We start from the raw sequence: 21,884 nt of genomic DNA, 5'->3' as shown, positions 1-21,884 counted from the left end.
AGAAGAAACTCCACTTCCGCGGAATCGCTCCTCCCCCGTGGAGGGGGCATTTGAGTCCCTCTACTGCTCATTAAGTTTTCTCCTCTTGCCGGCGAAGCAGCCTCCGGCTAAGGAGAGATGGATGGCGACTGCTTCAAGAGTCCAAGGGGACCGGCGTGATGGTAAAAGACAGCATTAGTCTCTTCTTTCCTCGCCTCTCCTAACCCCTTCTTTTCCCCGAACACAGGCACACTTCTGACAGTTGTCACCGTCCGGGCGCAAAGAACAAAAGTTCCCTCTCGGTTCCCGGCCCCAGTGGAGCTCAGACACTCAGAACCATGTTCCTGTTTTGCATCAGCAGGAACGAGAGGCTGGGATATATTTCTTTTGCAAGGAGGCCGGCCTCACTGTGCATATCTATCTATCTATCTATCTATCTATCTATCTATCTATCTATCTATCTATCTATCTATCTATCTATCTATCTATCTATCTATCTATCTATCTATCTATCTATCTATCTATCTATCTATCTATCTATCTATCTATATCTATATCCATATATATCCATCTCTCTCCCCCCCCCCCCACCCCCCCCCCCCCCCCCCCCCCCCCCCCCCCCCCCCCCCCCCCCCCCCCCCCCCCCCCCCCCCATCCACCCCACCAAGCCCCCACACCCCCCCCGCCCCTCCCCCCCCCCCCCCCCCCCCCCCCCCCCCCCCCCCACCCCCCCACCCCCCCCCCCCCCCTCCCCCCGTCCGCCCCCCCCCCACCCCCCCCCCGCCCCCCCCCCCCCCCCCCCCACCCCCCCCCCCCCCCACCCCCCCCCCCCCCCACCCCCCCCCCCCCCCACCCCCCCCCCCCCCCACCCCCCCCCCCCCCCACCCCCCCCCCCCCCCACCCCCCCCCCCCCCCACCCCCCCCCCCCCCCACCCCCCCCCCCCCCCACCCCCCCCCCCCCCCACCCCCCCCCCCCCCCACCCCCCCCCCCCCCCACCCCCCCCCCCCCCCACCCCCCCCCCCCCCCACCCCCCCCCCCCCCCACCCCCCCCCCCCCCCACCCCCCCCCCCCCCCACCCCCCCCCCCCCCCACCCCCCCCCCCCCCCACCCCCCCCCCCCCCCACCCCCCCCCCCCCCCACCCCCCCCCCCCCCCACCCCCCCCCCCCCCCACCCCCCCCCCCCCCCACCCCCCCCCCCCCCCACCCCCCCCCCCCCCCACCCCCCCCCCCCCCCACCCCCCCCCCCCCCCACCCCCCCCCCCCCCCACCCCCCCCCCCCCCCACCCCCCCCCCCCCCCACCCCCCCCCCCCCCCACCCCCCCCCCCCCCCACCCCCCCCCCCCCCCACCCCCCCCCCCCCCCACCCCCCCCCCCCCCCACCCCCCCCCCCCCCCACCCCCCCCCCCCCCCACCCCCCCCCCCCCCCACCCCCCCCCCCCCCCACCCCCCCCCCCCCCCACCCCCCCCCCCCCCCACCCCCCCCCCCCCCCACCCCCCCCCCCCCCCACCCCCCCCCCCCCCCACCCCCCCCCCCCCCCACCCCCCCCCCCCCCCACCCCCCCCCCCCCCCACCCCCCCCCCCCCCCACCCCCCCCCCCCCCCACCCCCCCCCCCCCCCACCCCCCCCCCCCCCCACCCCCCCCCCCCCCCACCCCCCCCCCCCCCCACCCCCCCCCCCCCCCACCCCCCCCCCCCCCCACCCCCCCCCCCCCCCACCCCCCCCCCCCCCCACCCCCCCCCCCCCCCACCCCCCCCCCCCCCCACCCCCCCCCCCCCCCACCCCCCCCCCCCCCCACCCCCCCCCCCCCCCACCCCCCCCCCCCCCCACCCCCCCCCCCCCCCACCCCCCCCCCCCCCCACCCCCCCCCCCCCCCACCCCCCCCCCCCCCCACCCCCCCCCCCCCCCACCCCCCCCCCCCCCCACCCCCCCCCCCCCCCACCCCCCCCCCCCCCCACCCCCCCCCCCCCCCACCCCCCCCCCCCCCCACCCCCCCCCCCCCCCACCCCCCCCCCCCCCCACCCCCCCCCCCCCCCACCCCCCCCCCCCCCCACCCCCCCCCCCCCCCACCCCCCCCCCCCCCCACCCCCCCCCCCCCCCACCCCCCCCCCCCCCCACCCCCCCCCCCCCCCACCCCCCCCCCCCCCCACCCCCCCCCCCCCCCACCCCCCCCCCCCCCCACCCCCCCCCCCCCCCACCCCCCCCCCCCCCCACCCCCCCCCCCCCCCACCCCCCCCCCCCCCCACCCCCCCCCCCCCCCACCCCCCCCCCCCCCCACCCCCCCCCCCCCCCACCCCCCCCCCCCCCCACCCCCCCCCCCCCCCACCCCCCCCCCCCCCCACCCCCCCCCCCCCCCACCCCCCCCCCCCCCCACCCCCCCCCCCCCCCACCCCCCCCCCCCCCCACCCCCCCCCCCCCCCACCCCCCCCCCCCCCCACCCCCCCCCCCCCCCACCCCCCCCCCCCCCCACCCCCCCCCCCCCCCACCCCCCCCCCCCCCCACCCCCCCCCCCCCCCACCCCCCCCCCCCCCCACCCCCCCCCCCCCCCACCCCCCCCCCCCCCCACCCCCCCCCCCCCCCACCCCCCCCCCCCCCCACCCCCCCCCCCCCCCACCCCCCCCCCCCCCCACCCCCCCCCCCCCCCACCCCCCCCCCCCCCCACCCCCCCCCCCCCCCACCCCCCCCCCCCCCCACCCCCCCCCCCCCCCACCCCCCCCCCCCCCCACCCCCCCCCCCCCCCACCCCCCCCCCCCCCCACCCCCCCCCCCCCCCACCCCCCCCCCCCCCCACCCCCCCCCCCCCCCACCCCCCCCCCCCCCCACCCCCCCCCCCCCCCACCCCCCCCCCCCCCCACCCCCCCCCCCCCCCACCCCCCCCCCCCCCCACCCCCCCCCCCCCCCACCCCCCCCCCCCCCCACCCCCCCCCCCCCCCACCCCCCCCCCCCCCCACCCCCCCCCCCCCCCACCCCCCCCCCCCCCCACCCCCCCCCCCCCCCACCCCCCCCCCCCCCCACCCCCCCCCCCCCCCACCCCCCCCCCCCCCCACCCCCCCCCCCCCCCACCCCCCCCCCCCCCCACCCCCCCCCCCCCCCACCCCCCCCCCCCCCCACCCCCCCCCCCCCCCACCCCCCCCCCCCCCCACCCCCCCCCCCCCCCACCCCCCCCCCCCCCCACCCCCCCCCCCCCCCACCCCCCCCCCCCCCCACCCCCCCCCCCCCCCACCCCCCCCCCCCCCCACCCCCCCCCCCCCCCACCCCCCCCCCCCCCCACCCCCCCCCCCCCCCACCCCCCCCCCCCCCCACCCCCCCCCCCCCCCACCCCCCCCCCCCCCCACCCCCCCCCCCCCCCACCCCCCCCCCCCCCCACCCCCCCCCCCCCCCACCCCCCCCCCCCCCCACCCCCCCCCCCCCCCACCCCCCCCCCCCCCCACCCCCCCCCCCCCCCACCCCCCCCCCCCCCCACCCCCCCCCCCCCCCACCCCCCCCCCCCCCCACCCCCCCCCCCCCCCACCCCCCCCCCCCCCCACCCCCCCCCCCCCCCACCCCCCCCCCCCCCCACCCCCCCCCCCCCCCACCCCCCCCCCCCCCCACCCCCCCCCCCCCCCACCCCCCCCCCCCCCCACCCCCCCCCCCCCCCACCCCCCCCCCCCCCCACCCCCCCCCCCCCCCACCCCCCCCCCCCCCCACCCCCCCCCCCCCCCACCCCCCCCCCCCCCCACCCCCCCCCCCCCCCACCCCCCCCCCCCCCCACCCCCCCCCCCCCCCACCCCCCCCCCCCCCCACCCCCCCCCCCCCCCACCCCCCCCCCCCCCCACCCCCCCCCCCCCCCACCCCCCCCCCCCCCCACCCCCCCCCCCCCCCACCCCCCCCCCCCCCCACCCCCCCCCCCCCCCACCCCCCCCCCCCCCCACCCCCCCCCCCCCCCACCCCCCCCCCCCCCCACCCCCCCCCCCCCCCACCCCCCCCCCCCCCCACCCCCCCCCCCCCCCACCCCCCCCCCCCCCCACCCCCCCCCCCCCCCACCCCCCCCCCCCCCCACCCCCCCCCCCCCCCACCCCCCCCCCCCCCCACCCCCCCCCCCCCCCACCCCCCCCCCCCCCCACCCCCCCCCCCCCCCACCCCCCCCCCCCCCCACCCCCCCCCCCCCCCACCCCCCCCCCCCCCCACCCCCCCCCCCCCCCACCCCCCCCCCCCCCCACCCCCCCCCCCCCCCACCCCCCCCCCCCCCCACCCCCCCCCCCCCCCACCCCCCCCCCCCCCCACCCCCCCCCCCCCCCACCCCCCCCCCCCCCCACCCCCCCCCCCCCCCACCCCCCCCCCCCCCCACCCCCCCCCCCCCCCACCCCCCCCCCCCCCCACCCCCCCCCCCCCCCACCCCCCCCCCCCCCCACCCCCCCCCCCCCCCACCCCCCCCCCCCCCCACCCCCCCCCCCCCCCACCCCCCCCCCCCCCCACCCCCCCCCCCCCCCACCCCCCCCCCCCCCCACCCCCCCCCCCCCCCACCCCCCCCCCCCCCCACCCCCCCCCCCCCCCACCCCCCCCCCCCCCCACCCCCCCCCCCCCCCACCCCCCCCCCCCCCCACCCCCCCCCCCCCCCACCCCCCCCCCCCCCCACCCCCCCCCCCCCCCACCCCCCCCCCCCCCCACCCCCCCCCCCCCCCACCCCCCCCCCCCCCCACCCCCCCCCCCCCCCACCCCCCCCCCCCCCCACCCCCCCCCCCCCCCACCCCCCCCCCCCCCCACCCCCCCCCCCCCCCACCCCCCCCCCCCCCCACCCCCCCCCCCCCCCACCCCCCCCCCCCCCCACCCCCCCCCCCCCCCACCCCCCCCCCCCCCCACCCCCCCCCCCCCCCACCCCCCCCCCCCCCCACCCCCCCCCCCCCCCACCCCCCCCCCCCCCCACCCCCCCCCCCCCCCACCCCCCCCCCCCCCCACCCCCCCCCCCCCCCACCCCCCCCCCCCCCCACCCCCCCCCCCCCCCACCCCCCCCCCCCCCCACCCCCCCCCCCCCCCACCCCCCCCCCCCCCCACCCCCCCCCCCCCCCACCCCCCCCCCCCCCCACCCCCCCCCCCCCCCACCCCCCCCCCCCCCCACCCCCCCCCCCCCCCACCCCCCCCCCCCCCCACCCCCCCCCCCCCCCACCCCCCCCCCCCCCCACCCCCCCCCCCCCCCACCCCCCCCCCCCCCCACCCCCCCCCCCCCCCACCCCCCCCCCCCCCCACCCCCCCCCCCCCCCACCCCCCCCCCCCCCCACCCCCCCCCCCCCCCACCCCCCCCCCCCCCCACCCCCCCCCCCCCCCACCCCCCCCCCCCCCCACCCCCCCCCCCCCCCACCCCCCCCCCCCCCCACCCCCCCCCCCCCCCACCCCCCCCCCCCCCCACCCCCCCCCCCCCCCACCCCCCCCCCCCCCCAGTCCCCCCCCCCCCACCCGACCCCCCCCCCCCCCCCCACCCCCCCGCCCCCCAACCCACCCTCCCCCCCCAGCCCCCCGCCCTCCCACCCCCCCCCCCCCCGCCTGACCGCCCCCGCCCCCCCCCCCTCCCCCCCCTTCCCCCACCCCTCCCCCCCCCCCCCCCCCCCCCCCCCACCCCCCCCCCACCCCTGCCAGCATGGCCAATTGGCCATGCTGGCAGGGGCTGATGGGAATTGTAGTCCATAACATCTGGAGTGCCAAAGGTTCGCCACCACTGGAATAGCGTATGCAGCTGATGGAGCAAGCCAAAGTGAAATCAGTGGAGAACACAGTGAAGGACATAATTTCCGACAGGAAACCATCTTAATAGCAGTGGCAGAGCTGCGGTTACTCCTCTTAAATGCTAACTACTTATTTGATGTATTGTCGAAGGCTTTCATGACCGGATTCAACTGGTTCTGGTGGGTTTTCCAGGCTGTGTGGCCGTGATCTGGTGGATCTTGTTCCTAACGTTTCGCCTGCATCGGCAGCTGGCATCTTCAGAGGTGAATCACAGAGGGAAGTCTGTTACACACTGTGTCTAGTCTGTTACACACTGTGTTTGTTTCAGTGTGTAACAGACTTCCCTCTGTGAGACGCCTCTGAAGATGCCAGTCACAGATGCAGGCAAAACGTTAGGAACAAGATCCACCAGACCACGGCCACGCAGCCCGGAAAACCCACCAGAACCAATATTTATTTGAGTCACAGCCTCTGCAAGTTGGAACTAGTTTAGCTGAGGCACAACGGGTACAGCCACGGAAGATATAGTCAGAGTTCAAGCACCAAAAAAAGTAACATTAAGCATAAATATGGATTTGCACTCTAACACCCTGACTTGGATGGTCCGGTCTGTTAGATTTTGGAAGCTAAATCTCAGGTTCTGTCAACCTCCCTGCAATAAGCAGACACTTGGATGTAGAAAGCATTTTATTGAATAGGAACACTGCAACCAAATGAGAGCTTTTAAAGGAACTGAGTCTTGATACAGCATTCCTTGGTTAATCCCTCTAGCCCCCACCCTTGAGATCCCAGCAGGGTGAAGCCACTGTATTCTCAAGCACTGCAGTCTTCAAAGATGAACCAAAAATGAGGCCATATGCAAGCCAGCTCAGAGGGTGAGAAAATCCAGTCCAGAGGGTGAGAAAAGCCAGTTCACAGGGTGAAAAAAGCCAACTCAGAGGGTGAGAAAATCCAGTCCAGGGGATGAGAATAGCCAGTTCACAGGGTGAGAAAATCCAGCTCAGAGGGTGAGAAAATCCAGTCCAGAGGGCGAGAAAATCCAGCTCAGAGGGTGAGAAAAGCCAGTTCGCAGGGTGAGAAAGGCTAGTCCAGAGGGTGAGAAAATCCAGCATAGAGGGTGAGAAAAGCCAACTCAGAGGGTGAGAAAATCCAGTCCAGAGGTGAGAAAATCCAGCGTAGAGGGTGAGAAAAGCCAACTCAGAGGGTGAGAAAAGCCAGCCAGAGGGTGGGAAAAGCCAAATCAGATGGTGAGAAAAGCTAGTCCAGAGGGTGAAAAAATCCAGTCCAGAGGGTGAGAAGGTAATACAAGCATAAAGCCAAATAAACCAAGCCAGGGGTTTCCACATTGCCACCTGCTCCTGGACCTCTCCCAAAGTCTCATGACAAGAACTAGGGAAGAGCTGAAATGCTAACGGGTCATCACAGGGTCTTGACACCAAGCCAGGTCAGCCTGGGTTAGTACTTGGATGAGAGACCACCAAGGGTCACTGTGCTGAGGCAGGCAATGGCAAACCACCTCTAAATTTCTCTTGCCTTGAAGATCCCATAAGGGGTCACATACGTTGGCTGAGGCTTGCTGGCACTTTCTGTCACCGGCAGCGCTCCACAGTGTATATGTGGAAGTGTGTTAGGATTCCTTAAAGGTTTTGCTGGAATTAATGTTGTTAGACTTTGGGACTCCAATAACATAACATTGTGATGAATTATTAAATCTTATTATTATTGTAGATTTTACAGCTGCCAGATCTCTAGCTGGTTGTTAGCCTTCATTACAATTCGAGCCTCACCCATTATTATTATTATTATTATTATTATTATTATTATTATTATTATTATTATTGTAGATTTTACAGCTGCCAGATCTCTAGCTGGTTGTTAGCCTTCATTACAATTCGAGCCTCACCCATTATTATTATTATTATTATTATTATTATTATTATTATTATTATTATTATTATTATTATAGATTTCGCAGCTGCCAGATCTTTAGCTGGTTGTTGGCCTTCATTACAATTCGAGGCCTAGGCCTAGGAAGTTGTAATGTATCGGCATAGTATTCGTGCAGATCCCAGCAGGGCTGCCTTCTGAATTTGACAGACGTTAATTTTGTCAATTCGAAGATGTTTCAAGTGCTGCCCTAGTGTTTTTGGGATGGCGCCCAGCATGCTGATTACCACTGGGAAGACCTCAGCTGGTTTGTGCCATAGACGCTGAAGCTCGATTTTCAAATTGTGGTATCTAGTTACCTTCTCGTGTTCTTTTTCAATGACCCTGCTGTCACCGGGGACTGCTATGTCAATGATGGTCACTTTCTTGTCCTCGATCATGGTGATGTCTGGTGTATTGTGTTTCAACACTTTGTCCGTCTGGATTCGAAAGTCCCACAGGATCTTGACCTTCTCATTTTCCATTACTTTCTCTGGACAATGTTCCCAACAGTTCTTAGCTGTTCTTATGTTGTAATTCTTATTCTTATTCTTATTATTAGCGGTAGTAATGAGTAACCCTCTGGCAAGCCTACAAATTCAGGCACATACCTGCAATTTCCTGGGGTGGGGGGAGACTGGCAGCCCCCTCGGAGGTTTCTAGGAGGGAGCCTCCTCTTTCCAGTATTCGGACCCTCTCTCTCAAATTCTCACATTCCTCCCGCAGTTGGGCCTGCTCTTCCAGACGTTGCCGCTTGGCCTGGCTGGCCGGATTCATGCTGAGGTGGAGGACTTTGGTTTTACTGGGGTCATGATCACCGTGCTACAAAAACAAGCACATGCAGGATCAACAAAGAGCATCCGAGAGAGAACTGTACATGCATGTTGCAATTTAATGACAACCTGTGCCTAGATGACCTGTGTACCGAACCATACCTGAATATTTGGATATAACAGCGAACGGCAACAAGCATTTGGATATAACAATGAACTGTACACTAATATTTGGATATACTAAAAAAAGTACAGTGGAACCACGGTTTTCATTGGTAATCCGTCTGAAAAGAATCGATGAAAACCGAAACCGATGAAAACCAAGGCTAACGTTTCCATAGGAATCAATGTAAATCCAATTAATCCATTCTAGGCACTCCAAAAAACATACCAAAACCACATTTTTGGGGGGTGAATAAACATAGTGTTTAATGCCAAAAACAGTAACAAACAATAACACTAGGACCAGCTTCAGAGCCAGTGGACCAATGTCGCACCAGAAAGCTGTCCAAAGAGGTCTGTTTCTGATGCCTCTTTAAGATGTGTCTGAAATGGGGCAAGACATTGTCATTAAACAAGTTGCAGACACGGCCTGCAACAGCTTTGTCCGGGTGATTTTTCTCCACAAACCCCTGCACCTTACTGCAAATCGATGAAAACCGAGGGAAATCGATGAAAACCAAGACAAATTTTTCACTGAAAAAATCGATGAAAACCGAAACCGATGAAAACCGAAGGCAACCAAAACCGAGGTTCCACTGTACATGCATATTGCAATGTAATGACAAACGTTGTATGGATATTTGTGTGCTGAGCCACACATGAATATTTGGATATAAGGATGAACTACAATAAATATTTGGATATAGCAATGAACTGTGTACGGACATTTGATGCAGATTGGTAGTTGGATATAACAACAAACCATATGCACCGATTGCGACATAATGACAAATTGTGCCCAAGTATTCGTAGTGAACCACACACGAGCATTTAGATGTAAGAACACACGGATATTGGGAGATCCCACTATGTTAATTAATATTTGGATATGCACATTAATCTTTGACTATTACTATGGATCAGATCATGAACTGAGTTTCCTTAAGCTATGCTTAGAACTTGAGCATCATGTCCATGGACAGCATTCGAGTGACCAGGAAATCCTCTGCTCGAGAGCTGGCTTGCATCAACTTTTCACACCCATATCCCGTTGGGTCAATAACAACACCGCCCTCCTGATATTCGTAGCTATGTGAATAAGCTCTAAAGGCAACCATGTATTCTAATACAGTGGTTCTCAACCTTTCTAATGGTGCGACCCTTTAATACAGTTCCTCATGTTGTGGTGACCCCCAACCCTAACATTTATCCATTTTACAGATGGAGAACACTGATGCAGAGAGTCTTAGGCGACCCCTGAGAAAGGGTCGTTCGAGCCCCAAAGGGGTCCTGACCCACAGGTTGAGAACCACTGTTCTAATACATGAAAGACCAAACGGGTCTTATTGCTGGATTCCCCCCTCCCCCTCCCCCTCCCCCTCCCCTTGCCATTTTCGCCATCGCATTTATGATTTTAAATTGTGGCAAGATCTATTGCTGGACTAATCCGGGACTCTAGTTTGCTGACATTCCCGGACGCTGGATGCAGCACTCGTGATGACACTCTGTCAGCTTATCCCGAGCAAACAAAGAGGCATTTCGTTTTGCGCTACTCCCGAGAGGTGAAAGGTATTTATAGCCGTTTCACTGATGAGGCATGTCTTAAAATAGCTGATTAATTTCCCGTCAAAGCGAGACAACAACCAAGTTAACACTTCGGTCTTTATGGGCAAAAAAGAAAGACACCTCTTTTGGAATACGAACGGATTGTGATGGCTAGATTGGCCCTTGGTTGTTGCCCATTCTCCAGGAAGGAAGGACGCCGCACAGGTTGACTTTTTGTGCTTCTGCGCTTCCTGTTTGTTGGTCTCTCCACATGTCATCATGGTCACTCAGAGTCACTTGATAGGCCAGAGAATTGGGTGGCCAGGGGAGGGCACGCAGAAGCACAAGGAGACTGGTGAGAAGAACCAAGTTACAACTTTGGTTGCCAACTCTGGGTTGGGAAATTCCCGCAGATTTGGGGGCGGGGGCGGAGAAGGGTGAAGTCTGGGGGATGGGCCCCACTCAGCAGGGTTGTGATGCTATATATGGCATTTGTAAAAATTGATTTTATAAGATCTACAACAAACTAGCACAAAACTACCCAGCAGACAGACAAAAGCTTACTCAGTGATCCAGCCACTGTACTGTAAAAGGAAGGAAGGAAGGAAGGAAGGAAGGAAGGAAGGAAGGAAGGAAGGAAGGAAGGAAGGAAGGAAGGAAGGAAGGAAGGAAGGAAGGAAGGAAGGAAGGAAGGAAGGAAGGAAGGAAGGAAGGAAGGAAGGAAGGGAAGGAAAGAGAGGAAGGAAGGAAAATGAAGGGGAAGGAAGGAAGGGAAGGAAGGGAAGGAAGGGAAGGGAAGGGAAGGAAGGGAAGGAAGGGAAGGAAGCAAGGAAGGAAGGAAGGAAGGAAGGAAGGAAGGAAGGAAGGAAGGAAAGGAAGGAAGGAAGGAAGGAAGGGAAGGAAGGAAGGAAGGGAAGGGAGGAAGGAAGGGAGGAAGGAAGGAAGGAAGGGAAGGAAGGAAGGAAGGAAGAAAGGAAGGAAGGAAGGAAGGAAGGAAGGAAGGAAGGAAGGAAGGAAGGAAGGAAGGAAGGAAGGAAGGAAGGAAGGAAGGAAGGAAGGAAGGAAGGAAGGAAGGAAGGAAATGAGAGAGGAAGAGGAAGGGGGAAGTAGGGAGGGAGGGAAGGAAAGAGGGAAAGAAAGAAAGAAAGAAAGAAAGAAAGAAAGAAAGAAAGAAAGAATAGAATAGAATAGAATAGAATCTTTATTGGCCAAGTGTGATTGGACACACAAGGAATTTGTCTCTGGTGCATATGCTCTCAGTGTACATAAAAGAAAATACATTTGTCAAGAATCATAAGGTACAGCACTTAATGATTGTCATATAGGTCTAGTAAGCAATCATCAGGAAACAATCAATAGTAATGTGAAAACATAAAATGTAAAAATCATAAAAATAAAATCGAAATGTCCAGCACCAGGCTATAGTCCATACAGTAGTCATAATTGGGAGGAGATGGGTAATAGGAATGATGAAAAAAGTAGATTGCAGTAATTATATAATAAATATATAATAAATAGTTTGACATTATCGAGGGAATTCATTTGTTTAATAGAGTGGGATGGCATCTCGGGAAAAAACTGTTCTTATGTCTAGTTGTCTTGGTGTGCAGTGCTCTGTAGCGACGTTTAGAGGGTAAGAGTTGAAACAGTTTATGTCCAGGATGCGAGGGGTCAGTAAATATTTTCACAGCCCTTTTTTTGACCGGTGCAGTATACAGGTCCTCAATGGAAGGCAGGTTAGCAGCAATTGTTTTTTCTGCAGTTCTGATTATTCTCTGAAGTCTGTGTCGATCTTGTTGGGTTGCAGAACCAAACCACACAGTTATAGAGGTGCAGATGACAGACTCAATGAAAGAAAGAAAGAAAGAAAGAAAGAAAGAAAGAAAGAAAGAAAGAAAGAAAGAAAGAAAGAAAGAAAGAAAGAAAGAAAGAAAGAAAGAAAGAAAGAAAGAAAGAAAGAAAGAAAGAAAGAAAGAAAGAAAGAAAGAAAGAAAGAAAGAAAGAAAGAAAGAAAGAAAGAAAGAAAGATATAGAGGGAGGGAGGGAATGTGAGACAGATACTAATGTGTAGGACAGAAAGAGTAAAAGGACAAATGAAAGAGGCAGAAAGAAAAGATACAAAATGAGAGACCAAAAGAAAATAAGGAAAAGGGCGAGAAAGAGTGCTGTATTCCACTAACTGGGCAGCCATTTTGTACAATCAACCCAATCTACTTATTTTTTTTAAAAAAAAACTGGCATGCCCAAACACCTGACGGATGGCCGAAAAGGCAGCTCAATCGAATACCTAAGATGTCCCCGGTCAGCAATAAATTCTCCACACAACAGCTTGATTTTATGGCTCTTTAAAAGCAAAGCTGCAAATAGAAAAGGCCATTTTTCACTCCTGCTGCAAAGGAGACTTCAAAAATGCCAGGGTTACAGATCTGCTAGCTGTTTTGCCGCCCTCTAGTGACACAGAGGCGGCCAATCGAGACACCCTCCCCTTCTTCCAAGAGCTACAGAAAAGAGAACCGCAGGCTGACCACTGCTCCCCGCCCCCACCCCAGGAAAGTGTTAAAACCCGAAAGCACGAAAGCAGGACTTTGAAAGCCTTCTTGGCAAGTAATCAGCGCCCTGGAACTATCACAGGCAGAGGCTGTGTGGAGGGGCAGCGTTTCTAATGCACCAGACTCATGGCTGATATGCTGTAGATTGGGGGTTCTTGTGTGGTGTGGGGCTATATGGATTAGCTGGGCTTTTTGCCCAACAAGGCTTTTGATCAGCCAGCGTGGTATGGTGGTTAAGAGCAGGTGCACTCTAATCTGGAGAACCAGGTTCGATTCCCTGCTCTGCCACTTGAGCTGTGGAGGCTTATCTGGGGTACCAAAGTAGCTTGCGCGCTCCAACACGTGCCAGCTGGGTGACCTTGGGCTAGTCACAGTTCTTTGGAGCGCTCTCAGCCCCACCCACTTCACAGGGTGTTTGTTGTGGGGGGTGGAGAGGGAAGAGGATTTGTAAGCCTCTTTGGGTCTCCTTTCAAGAGAGAAAGGGGGGATATAAATCCAAACTCTTCTTCTTGTTCTTAGGACCATGAGAAGGGGTTGCAAGAAGAGACACAGCAAGGAAATAAGACGGAAAGGCGGCATAACTAAAGCTTGCTGAATTTTGATATATTGTACATGGACGGGGCTGCCTCCCAGGACCGGGCAGCCGGTTCCACCCCTCTCCTCATTAGAGATGCCCACCCAGGGATCCTGGAGCACCCCACAACTGACAGCCTCACCCTTGGACTCACTAGCAGCAGCAGGGACTTCAAGAAAGCCAAGGGCCAGGAGAGAATGCAGAGAAATAGCCAGAGAGTTAAACTATACCCTTTTCAACAAGAAGAGCTAAGTAGAATTACAACTTCATCTGCCATGTGCAGGGCTCGTCTTTGTTTCAGAATGTTTTGCTTAGGTCCAGCACATGGCAGATGAAGTTACAATTCTACTTAGCTCTTTTTGTTGAACAGGGTGTAAATTGCACCCAGGCGGTTCCAGAGGCACACAAACTGCACCCAAGCGGTTCCAGAGGCATGTAAATGGCAAAACAGGCTGACCAATCCACGCCCCCTTCCCACCAGCTCCCTCTGTGAAGCGCCGCTGAGGGACACCTAACCCTCCCTCCAAACAAATGCTATTCACCCCAGAAATGGCTTGCAAAGGGAAATCAAACGCACGCAAGCAAACAAGTTGGCCACCTGCTCCTCACTTGGCTAGCAGAAGGAATCGACCTCGAAGCAGCAAACAAAGGAGACAACATTGGGAAATAAAGCTTTCCTCTGCCGGCTCTCTGAAGTCTGTTCCGCTTAACGTCTGGAAGATGCCAAATGTGCTCTCTCGCTCTCTCTCTCTCTCTCTCTCTCTCTCTCTCTCTCTCTCTCTCTCTCTCTCTCTCTATCTATCTATCTATCTATCTATCTATCTATCTATCAGATTTTAAACCGCCCATCTCCGAACGGCTCTGGGCGGTGTACAGCAGGCCAGCAACAACATTACACAACAACATTACACACAGCAGGCCAAGAACAACATTATACATTATACAGATTCCATTCAATGCACACACGGTGCCAACCTCCGTCAATTCAAAGCTCGTGCCTCTGACGGTAAACTTGCAAGTATGCAGCAGTTTAGACAAATTTTGTTTTAAAATACATGGCCTTCTTTCAGGTCTCCGGAAGATGGGACAGTGGCTCAATCGCGGAGTCTCAGCTTGGCATGCGGAAACTCCCAGGTTCAAGCCCCGGCATCTCCAGTTTAAAAAAAAAATGAGGAGCCAGGAGAATAAGAAGAGTTTGGATTTATACCCCACTTTTCTCTCCTGTAAGTAGACTCAAGGCAGCTTACAAGCTCCTTTCCCTTCCTCTCCCCACAACAGACCCCTTGTGAGGCAGGTGGGGCTGAGAGAGTTCAGAGAGAACTGTGAATAGCCCAAGGTCAGCCAACAGGAATGTAGTCTGGTTTGTGTTGAAGCAACTTTTCTGGATTGAGGCTTCAAGTTGATAAATTTGCTAAGTGCTCATAAGTTCTGACAAGCTGATTAGACCTCACCAACCTGTGGGAATGCTTATTAGAAATGTATGAGCCGCTAAAACTTGACAACTAGCGAAGAAGAAGAAGAAGAAGAAGAAGAAGAAGAAGAAGAAGAAGAAGAAGAAGAAGAAGAAGAAGAAGAAGAAGAAGAAGAAGAAGAAGAAGAAGAAGAAGAGGAGGAAGAAAAAGAGGAAGAAAAAGAGGAGGAGGAGGAGGAGGAGGAAGAAGAAAGAAGAAGATGAGGAGGTGGAATAAGAAGAAGAAAGAAGGAGGAGGAGAGGAGGAGGAGGAAGAAGAAGAGGAGGAGGAGGAAGAAGGAGAAGGAGAAGAAGGAGAAGAAGAGGACGAGGAGTAAGAAGAAGAAGAAATAAGAAGAGGAGGAGGAGGAGAAAAAGAAGAGGAGGAGGAGGGGGAAGAAGAAAGAAAAAGAGGAGAAGAGGAGGAGGAGGAGGAGGAGGAGGAGGAGGAGGAGGAGGAGGAGGAGGAGGAGGTCGGTCTGACTCAGTAGAAAACTGCCTCTTATATCAAACATCAGTTACAGCAGCAGACACGCCGAATACAATCACAACTTCTGCAAAGACATAGCCCGTGTGCATGCCATCCACTTGGGGCAGCTTTGCATTCAAGCAATCCAGAATGGTTGGATCGGCCCAGAAAGCTGCCTGAAGGAAACTGCATTTTGCAGGGCAGATGCTAGTCAAAACAAACAATCCGCCATCGTTTTCTGCAGACACTTGCCGATGTGCCCAAGCTTCGAGCAAGCAGCTTAAGCCAGATCTATATCTAAAGCTCGATTCTCTAGATGTAAGCCCCTCTAAGCCCCAAGGGGAAGGCAGGGAAATGAATATTTTATAGGCAGCGCCGGTTGTAACGGAGTCCGTAAAGCACTCATCACGGTCAGAATCCATGGAATCACACCACTATGTCAGCGTATTCAGGAGGTTTGAGACTCACGTTTCTACCTTAAGAGCCAGCTAATTGTTGGGAGTTTCTACTACATTTGCTGTTTGGTTTGTGTGGAAGCGAATTTCCCGGATTGAGACTTGAAGCCAATCAACTTGCTAAGCGCTGATAAGTTCTGACAAGCTACTTAGGTGTTCCCAATTTGTAGGAATGCTTATTGGAAACTTGACAATTAGTGAAGAAGAAGAAGAAGAAGAAGAAGAAGAAGAAGAAGAAGAAGAAGAAGAAGAAGAAGAAGAAGAAGAAGAAGAAGAAGAAGAAGAAGAAGAAGAAGAAGAAGAAGAAGAAGAAGAAGAAGAAGAAGAAGAAGAAGAGGAGGAGGAGGAGGAGGAGGAGGAGGAGGAGGAGGAGGAGGAGGAGGAGGCGGAAGAGTTTGGATTTATATTCCACCTTTCCCTCCTGTAAGGAGACTCAAGGTGGCTTACAAGCTTCTTTCCCTTCCTTTCCCCACAACAGACACCTTGTGAGGTAAGGGGGGCTGAAAGAGTCCTGAGAGAACTGTGACTAGCCCAAAGTCACCCAACAGGAATGTAGGAGTGCGGAAACACATCTGGTTCACCAAATAAGCCTCACAAGGGGTCTGTTTGTGGGGAGAGGAAAGGAAAGGAGTTTGTAAACCACCTCGGACCTCTTTGCAGGAGAGAAAGGCAGGGTATAAACCCAAACTCCTCTTCTTTTCTGCTTTGGTTTGAAGGGAGGGGGACGAGACCCCGACGACAGCAACAGCGTTCAGCTCTTTCACTGCAAAGGGTATCGTTCCAAAAGGGCTCGAAGGCTGCAGGCTACGGTTGCCGCAGAGGGCACATCTGAGCATTGTGCTGGGATTTAGAGTGGACCGACACGCCATTGTGAAGTTCCATCCTGGGCAGTTAATCCCCTTGTAATGAAAGCGTTATCGGCATCTGGACAGGTGTTAAATGATGAGCGGCCCGGGGATTATCACTCCCCCTCGGCTATCGCCCACAGAGAAAGGAGATGGAGACAGCGTAATTGCCGCTCGCTTGGCAAGAGGTCGAGCATCAGATCTAGCCGGGAGGGTGAGCTGCCACAGCCCGAACAGGTGACAATCAAAGAGGGGAAGGACTCGGCAACGATAGGAGGAAGACACTTGCGTTGGGGATCCCCAAGTCCGTTGGCATCCTCGCTTGGGGACAGTTCTGGTCCACCCCTTGTGTTAGAGTGCACAAGCTAATCTGGTTCCCCAGATAAGCCTCCGCAGCTCAAGTGGCAGAGCGGGGAATCAAACCCAGTTCTCCAGATTAGAGTGCACCTGCTCTTAACCATTAAACCACGATGGCTCTCTAACGCTGATGGTATTGGAGGTGTTTTTTATCCCTAAGGAGTGGTGGGTTCAGACCTAGGTCTTCCACCATGGTGTAGTGATTAGAATTTCAAATGCGTATATCTATATACATGAATTTATTTCAACTTATTTTTCACAACTATAACAAATAGATTCAGGGTCATCCGTATTAATTCAGGTAAGTATTTAGTTCATACTCTCCCATCAGTTCAACATCCTTAAGGTAAGTAGTCAATCAATGCGAAACCATGTATATACATAAATATATTCAGTCCATCTTGGTTCATCAACATCTTATATGAATCCACTCAGGTAAGTATTCTGTACGTATTCAATGATAAGTCCAAAATTGTGCACAGACATAAGTCCAAATTCTTTTAAACACAAGGAGGAAAACGCATTGCGCCTAAGGATGTTGAACTGTTAAGGATGTTGAACTGATGGGAGAGTATGAACTAAATACTTACCTGAATTAATACGGATGATCCTGAATCTATTTGTTATAGTCGTGAAAAATAAGTTGAAATAAATTCATGTATATAGATATACGCATTTGAAATATTAGTTATAGCCAAAGTGCAACAGTAATGGTAGTTCTATTAGTAGTGATTAGAATGCCATACCTAGGTCTCAGGGGCTTGGGTTCGAATCCCCACTTCTGTTACAGAGGCTCGCTGCGAGACTTTTGACCAGTCACCCAAACTAACCCACCTCATGGGATTGTTGTGACAATGATATGGAGGAGAGGAAAACAGGAGAGCTTTGGGTCTCCACCCGAGTGAAAGGTGGGGTACAAACAAAACCAATTGTAACCCAGTGTTTCACACCACGGGTCCCTACTGTTCACAGAAAAGAAACTGCCCACGGCTATACATGGGGGACTCGGGTTACTCATGTGCAGGTGACGAGATCCCAGCAGACATCATCTTCATCACAGATCAAGCAAGAAGAACATAAGAACATAAGAACTAGCCTGCTGGATCAGACCAGAGTCCATCTAGTCCAGCTCTCTGCTACTCGCAGTGGCCCACCAGGTGCCTTTGGGAGCTCACCTGCAGGAGGTGAAAGCAAAGGACCATGAGCCACCAACAGATGACCGTTAAAAACGGGGAAGAACTCAGCAACGCCGAGAGCCAGCATTTGCATCGGCAACTTGGTATTCTGTCAAAAACCGGAGCAACTGAGAGAGACGTTTCCTCTCCACTTGGTTGCCACATTAACGAAACACCGCAAATCAACAATGACCTTCCTTTCAAACTTTCCAGTTACAGCATCCGGGGACTCTTCCTCGGTTCCTTCCTTTCCGAAGTCGAAGTATAATGCAGGCCTGGGATTAACGCGAACTGCAAAGGTCCCGGGGAGCGCGGATAAGGCGGCCACCCGGCAGGCCGCTGTGCATGCTAAGAGCCTCCAACTGAGCGAGTCAGCGACGCAAGGAGAATGTAAAGGCGCCCGTTAAACAGCCCCAAATCCTCATGGATATTTATAAGGGACGTGGCGAGGAGGCTCGATCAATACTCCTCCCTCATTCACGACACGCAGTTCAGGAAAACAGAACCAAGTAGGTACTCTTGTTATATCAGTGTTCCAGAGGGACTCCAGGAAATCTCACCGCACATAGGAACAGCACTGTTAAAAACGTAAGGACATCAGAAGAGCCCTGCGGGATCAGACCAGAGGTTCATCTAGACCAGGGGTAGGGAACCTGCGGCTCTCCAGATGTTCAGGAACTACAATTCCCATCAGCCTCTGTCAGCATGGCCAATTGGCCATGCTGGTAGGGGCTGATGGGAATTGTAGTTCCTGAACATCTGGAGAGCCGCAGGTTCCCTACCCCTGATCTAGACCAGCAACGTATCTGACAAAGTGGCCAACCAGTTCCTCTGAAGGACCAACAGCTGGGTATACAGCTGTCCCGTGATAAGGACATCAGAAGAGCCCTGATGGATCAGACCAGTGAAGGTCAATCTAGTCCAGCATCCTGTCTCACACAGTGGCCAACCAGTTCCTCTGGAGGGCCAACAACAGGACTCAGGGGCCGAGGCCTTCTCTCTCTCTCTTTTTTTTAAGCTTTATTGAAAAACTTTTAAAAGAAGTTACAAAAAGGAAAAGGAGAAAGCGATAAGTCGATAGGTAGTAAGTGATACTAACATTAATAATAATTCATTATATCATGTTCCAGCTATTATTTACAAGACAATACCTATGTTAAATCAATTTCTTTAACTTATTATCTTTCAGCTTTCAGCTTTGAATGTTGAAAAAGAAAGAGGGAGGGGGATAAGTTTCTGGAGAGAGATAAAGAGTTGAAGTAAAAGAAGAGGGGAAAATTTTGATGACTTCTCCTTCAACCTTAGGTCTATAGTTTATCTTACACTTCAAAAAGCTAACTGCCTTTCAACATTCTCTTACATGATTATTACAACCCATGTCTTACTTTTTCAGTCTATTCTAAGTTTTAACATAACGTTAGTGAGTCAAATGGAAACATAAGAAAAAAGAGTTAATCCTTATCTTTATACCACTTAATGTTAAGTTACTTTTAGATTTCAATTCATTAATCATATAAGAGAGCTTTAAATCATATTAAACAATATAATCACATTCATATTTTATACTGTCAATCTAGTTTTTAGTAGTCAACTGGAAAGTTTACGACTTGCAGTTCTTTTGATGAGAACCTCAGAACAGCCCTGTTGGATCAGACCAGAGGTCCATTCTAGACCAGCATCTTGTCTGACACACAGTGGCCAACCTGTTCCTCTAGGCCAACAATCAAGGTCTTCCCCTCATAAGAATCTCAGAAAAGCCCTGCTAGATCAGACTAGTGGTTCATCTAGTCCAGCATCCTCTCTCATGCAATACCAGGATTTTGCACTCAGTCTACATTTTTTTCCCTAGATACCTAGCTTCTCTGGCTCCAGCTTCAATGAGAAAAACGGACTCTTCTGCCAATGGGAGAGCAGCTGGGGTTATCCGCCCGTCAGCCTAACCGGGTGGGTGCCCATCTTCACACTGCTGCAAACTGGGTGCTTATCTGATGGAAAAGCCATACAACCAACTGCATGCCTGCTACTACCTCCTCCGTGTCCTCGAAAGCAATCTTACGGCATCCTGTAATTGAATACTCCACCCTCGCAAAACAAACCAATTGACATCTGCCTTGTCATTGAGGACGGATTGTGTTTGCTCTCTGCAAGTCGACAGAAGCGCATTATGTGCGGGTTCTGGCATCCGTCCCAGCTCTGGCCTGTCCCACCTTATATGAGTTAGGCTGTAATTGTTAGCAACGGTGTCATCCAAAGTTGCAATCTCCAGTTATGGGGGGCCATGGCTTAGTGGTAGAGGATTCGCTTGGAACGCAGAAGGTCCCGAGCTCTATCCCAGGCATCTCCACCAAAAAAGACAAAAACATTAACTCCTCCCAGGTTCTCATTCCAGACTAAACATTCCCAAGTCCCTTCTCTTTTCCGTACTAAACATACCCTTCCTCTTTTCCAGACTAGACATTCCCAGGTTCTTATCTCAGACTAAACATTCCCAAGTCCCTTTCTCTTTTCTAGACTAAACATTCCCAAGTATTTCCTCTTTTCTAGACTAAAAATTCCCAGGTTCTCATTCCAGACTAAACATTCCCAACTCCCTTTTCTTTTCCAGACTAAACATTCCCTTTCTCTTTACCAGACTAAACATTCCCTTTCTCTTTTCTAGACTAAACATTCCCAAGTCCCTTCTCTTTACCAGACTGAACATTCCCTTCCTCTTTTCTAGACTAGACATTCCCAGGTTCTCATTCCAGACTAAACATTCCCAAGTCCCTTCTCTTTTCTAGACTAAACATTCCCAAGTCCCTTCTATTTTCTAGACTAAATATTCCCAGGTTCTCATTCCAGACTACACATTCCCAAGTCCCTTCTCTTTTCCAGACTAAACATTCCCTTTCTCTTTTCCAGACTAAACATTCCCAAGTCCCTTCTCTTTTCCAGACTAAACATTCCAAAGTCCTTTCTCTTTTCCAGACTAAACATACCCTTCCTCTTTTCTAGACTAGACATTCCCAGGTTCTCATTTCAGACTAAACATTCCCAAGCCCTTTCTCTTTTCCAGACTAAACATTCCAAAGTCCTTTCTCTTTTCCAGACTAAACATACCCTTCCTCTTTTCTAGACTAGACATTCCCAGGTTCTCATTTCAGACTAAACATTCCCAAGTCCCTTCTCTTTTCTAGACTAAACATTCCCAAGTATTTCCTCTTTTCTAGACTAAAAATTCCCAGGTTATCATTCCAGACTAAACATTCCCAACTCCCTTCTCTTTTCCAGATTAAACATTCCCTTTCTCTTTTCCAGACTAAGCATTCCCAAGTCCTTTCTCTTTACCAGACTAAACATTTCCTTCCTCTTTTCTAGACTAGACATTCCCAGGTTCTCATTTCAAGCCAAACATTCCCAAGTCCCTTCTCTTTTCCAGACCAAACATTCCCAAGTCCCTTCTCTTTTCCAGACTAAACATTCCCTTCCTCTTTTCTAGACTAGACATTCCCAGGTTCTCATTCCAGACTAAACATTCCCAAGTCCCTTTCTCTTTTCTAGACTAAACATTCCCAAGTATTTCCTCTTTTCTAGACTAAACATTCCCAGGTTCTCATTCCAGACTAAACATTCCAAAGTATTTTCTCTTTACCAGACTGAACATTCCCTTCCTCTTTTCTAGACTAGACATTCCCAGGTTCTCATTCCCGACTAAACATTCCCAAGTCCCTTCTCTTTTCTAGACTAAACATTCCCAAGTCCCTTCTCTTTTCCAGACTAAACATTCCCAAGTATTTCCTCTTTTCTAGACTAAAAATTCCCAGGTTCTCATTCCAGACTACACATTCCCAAGTCCCTTCTCTTTTCCAGACTAAACATTCCCTTTCTCTTTTCCAGACTAAACATTCCCGTCCCTTCTCTTTTCCAGACTAAACATTCCAAAGTATTTTC

The 21,884-nt window shown here is 56.0% G+C and overlaps 1 protein-coding gene and 1 long non-coding RNA gene across 2 annotated transcripts in view; both read right to left on the bottom strand.

Moving 5' to 3' along the window:
• The window catches only part of LOC125430561 (mitotic spindle assembly checkpoint protein MAD1-like), a 283,288-nt gene that overhangs the window by 138,727 nt on the left and 122,677 nt on the right, over positions 1-21,884 (bottom strand). The window contains exon 6 of the mRNA XM_048492541.1: positions 8,212-8,422. Within this exon, the coding sequence (XP_048348498.1) occupies positions 8,212-8,422 (211 nt within the window). The remainder of the gene's footprint in view (positions 1-8,211; positions 8,423-21,884) is intronic.
• LOC125430564 lies at positions 20,643-21,561 on the bottom strand. The gene is made up of 2 exons (XR_007244189.1): positions 21,380-21,561; positions 20,643-21,116 (listed from the first exon to the last, which is right to left on the bottom strand). It is a non-coding gene; the product is annotated as an uncharacterized LOC125430564 (long non-coding RNA).

This window comes from Sphaerodactylus townsendi, linkage group LG04, assembly GCF_021028975.2.
Source record: "Sphaerodactylus townsendi isolate TG3544 linkage group LG04, MPM_Stown_v2.3, whole genome shotgun sequence".
Taxonomy (NCBI): Eukaryota; Metazoa; Chordata; class Lepidosauria; order Squamata; family Sphaerodactylidae; genus Sphaerodactylus; species Sphaerodactylus townsendi.
The sequence above is the reverse complement of the archived record's forward strand: the minus strand, read 5'-3'. Positions and strand labels throughout refer to the sequence as shown.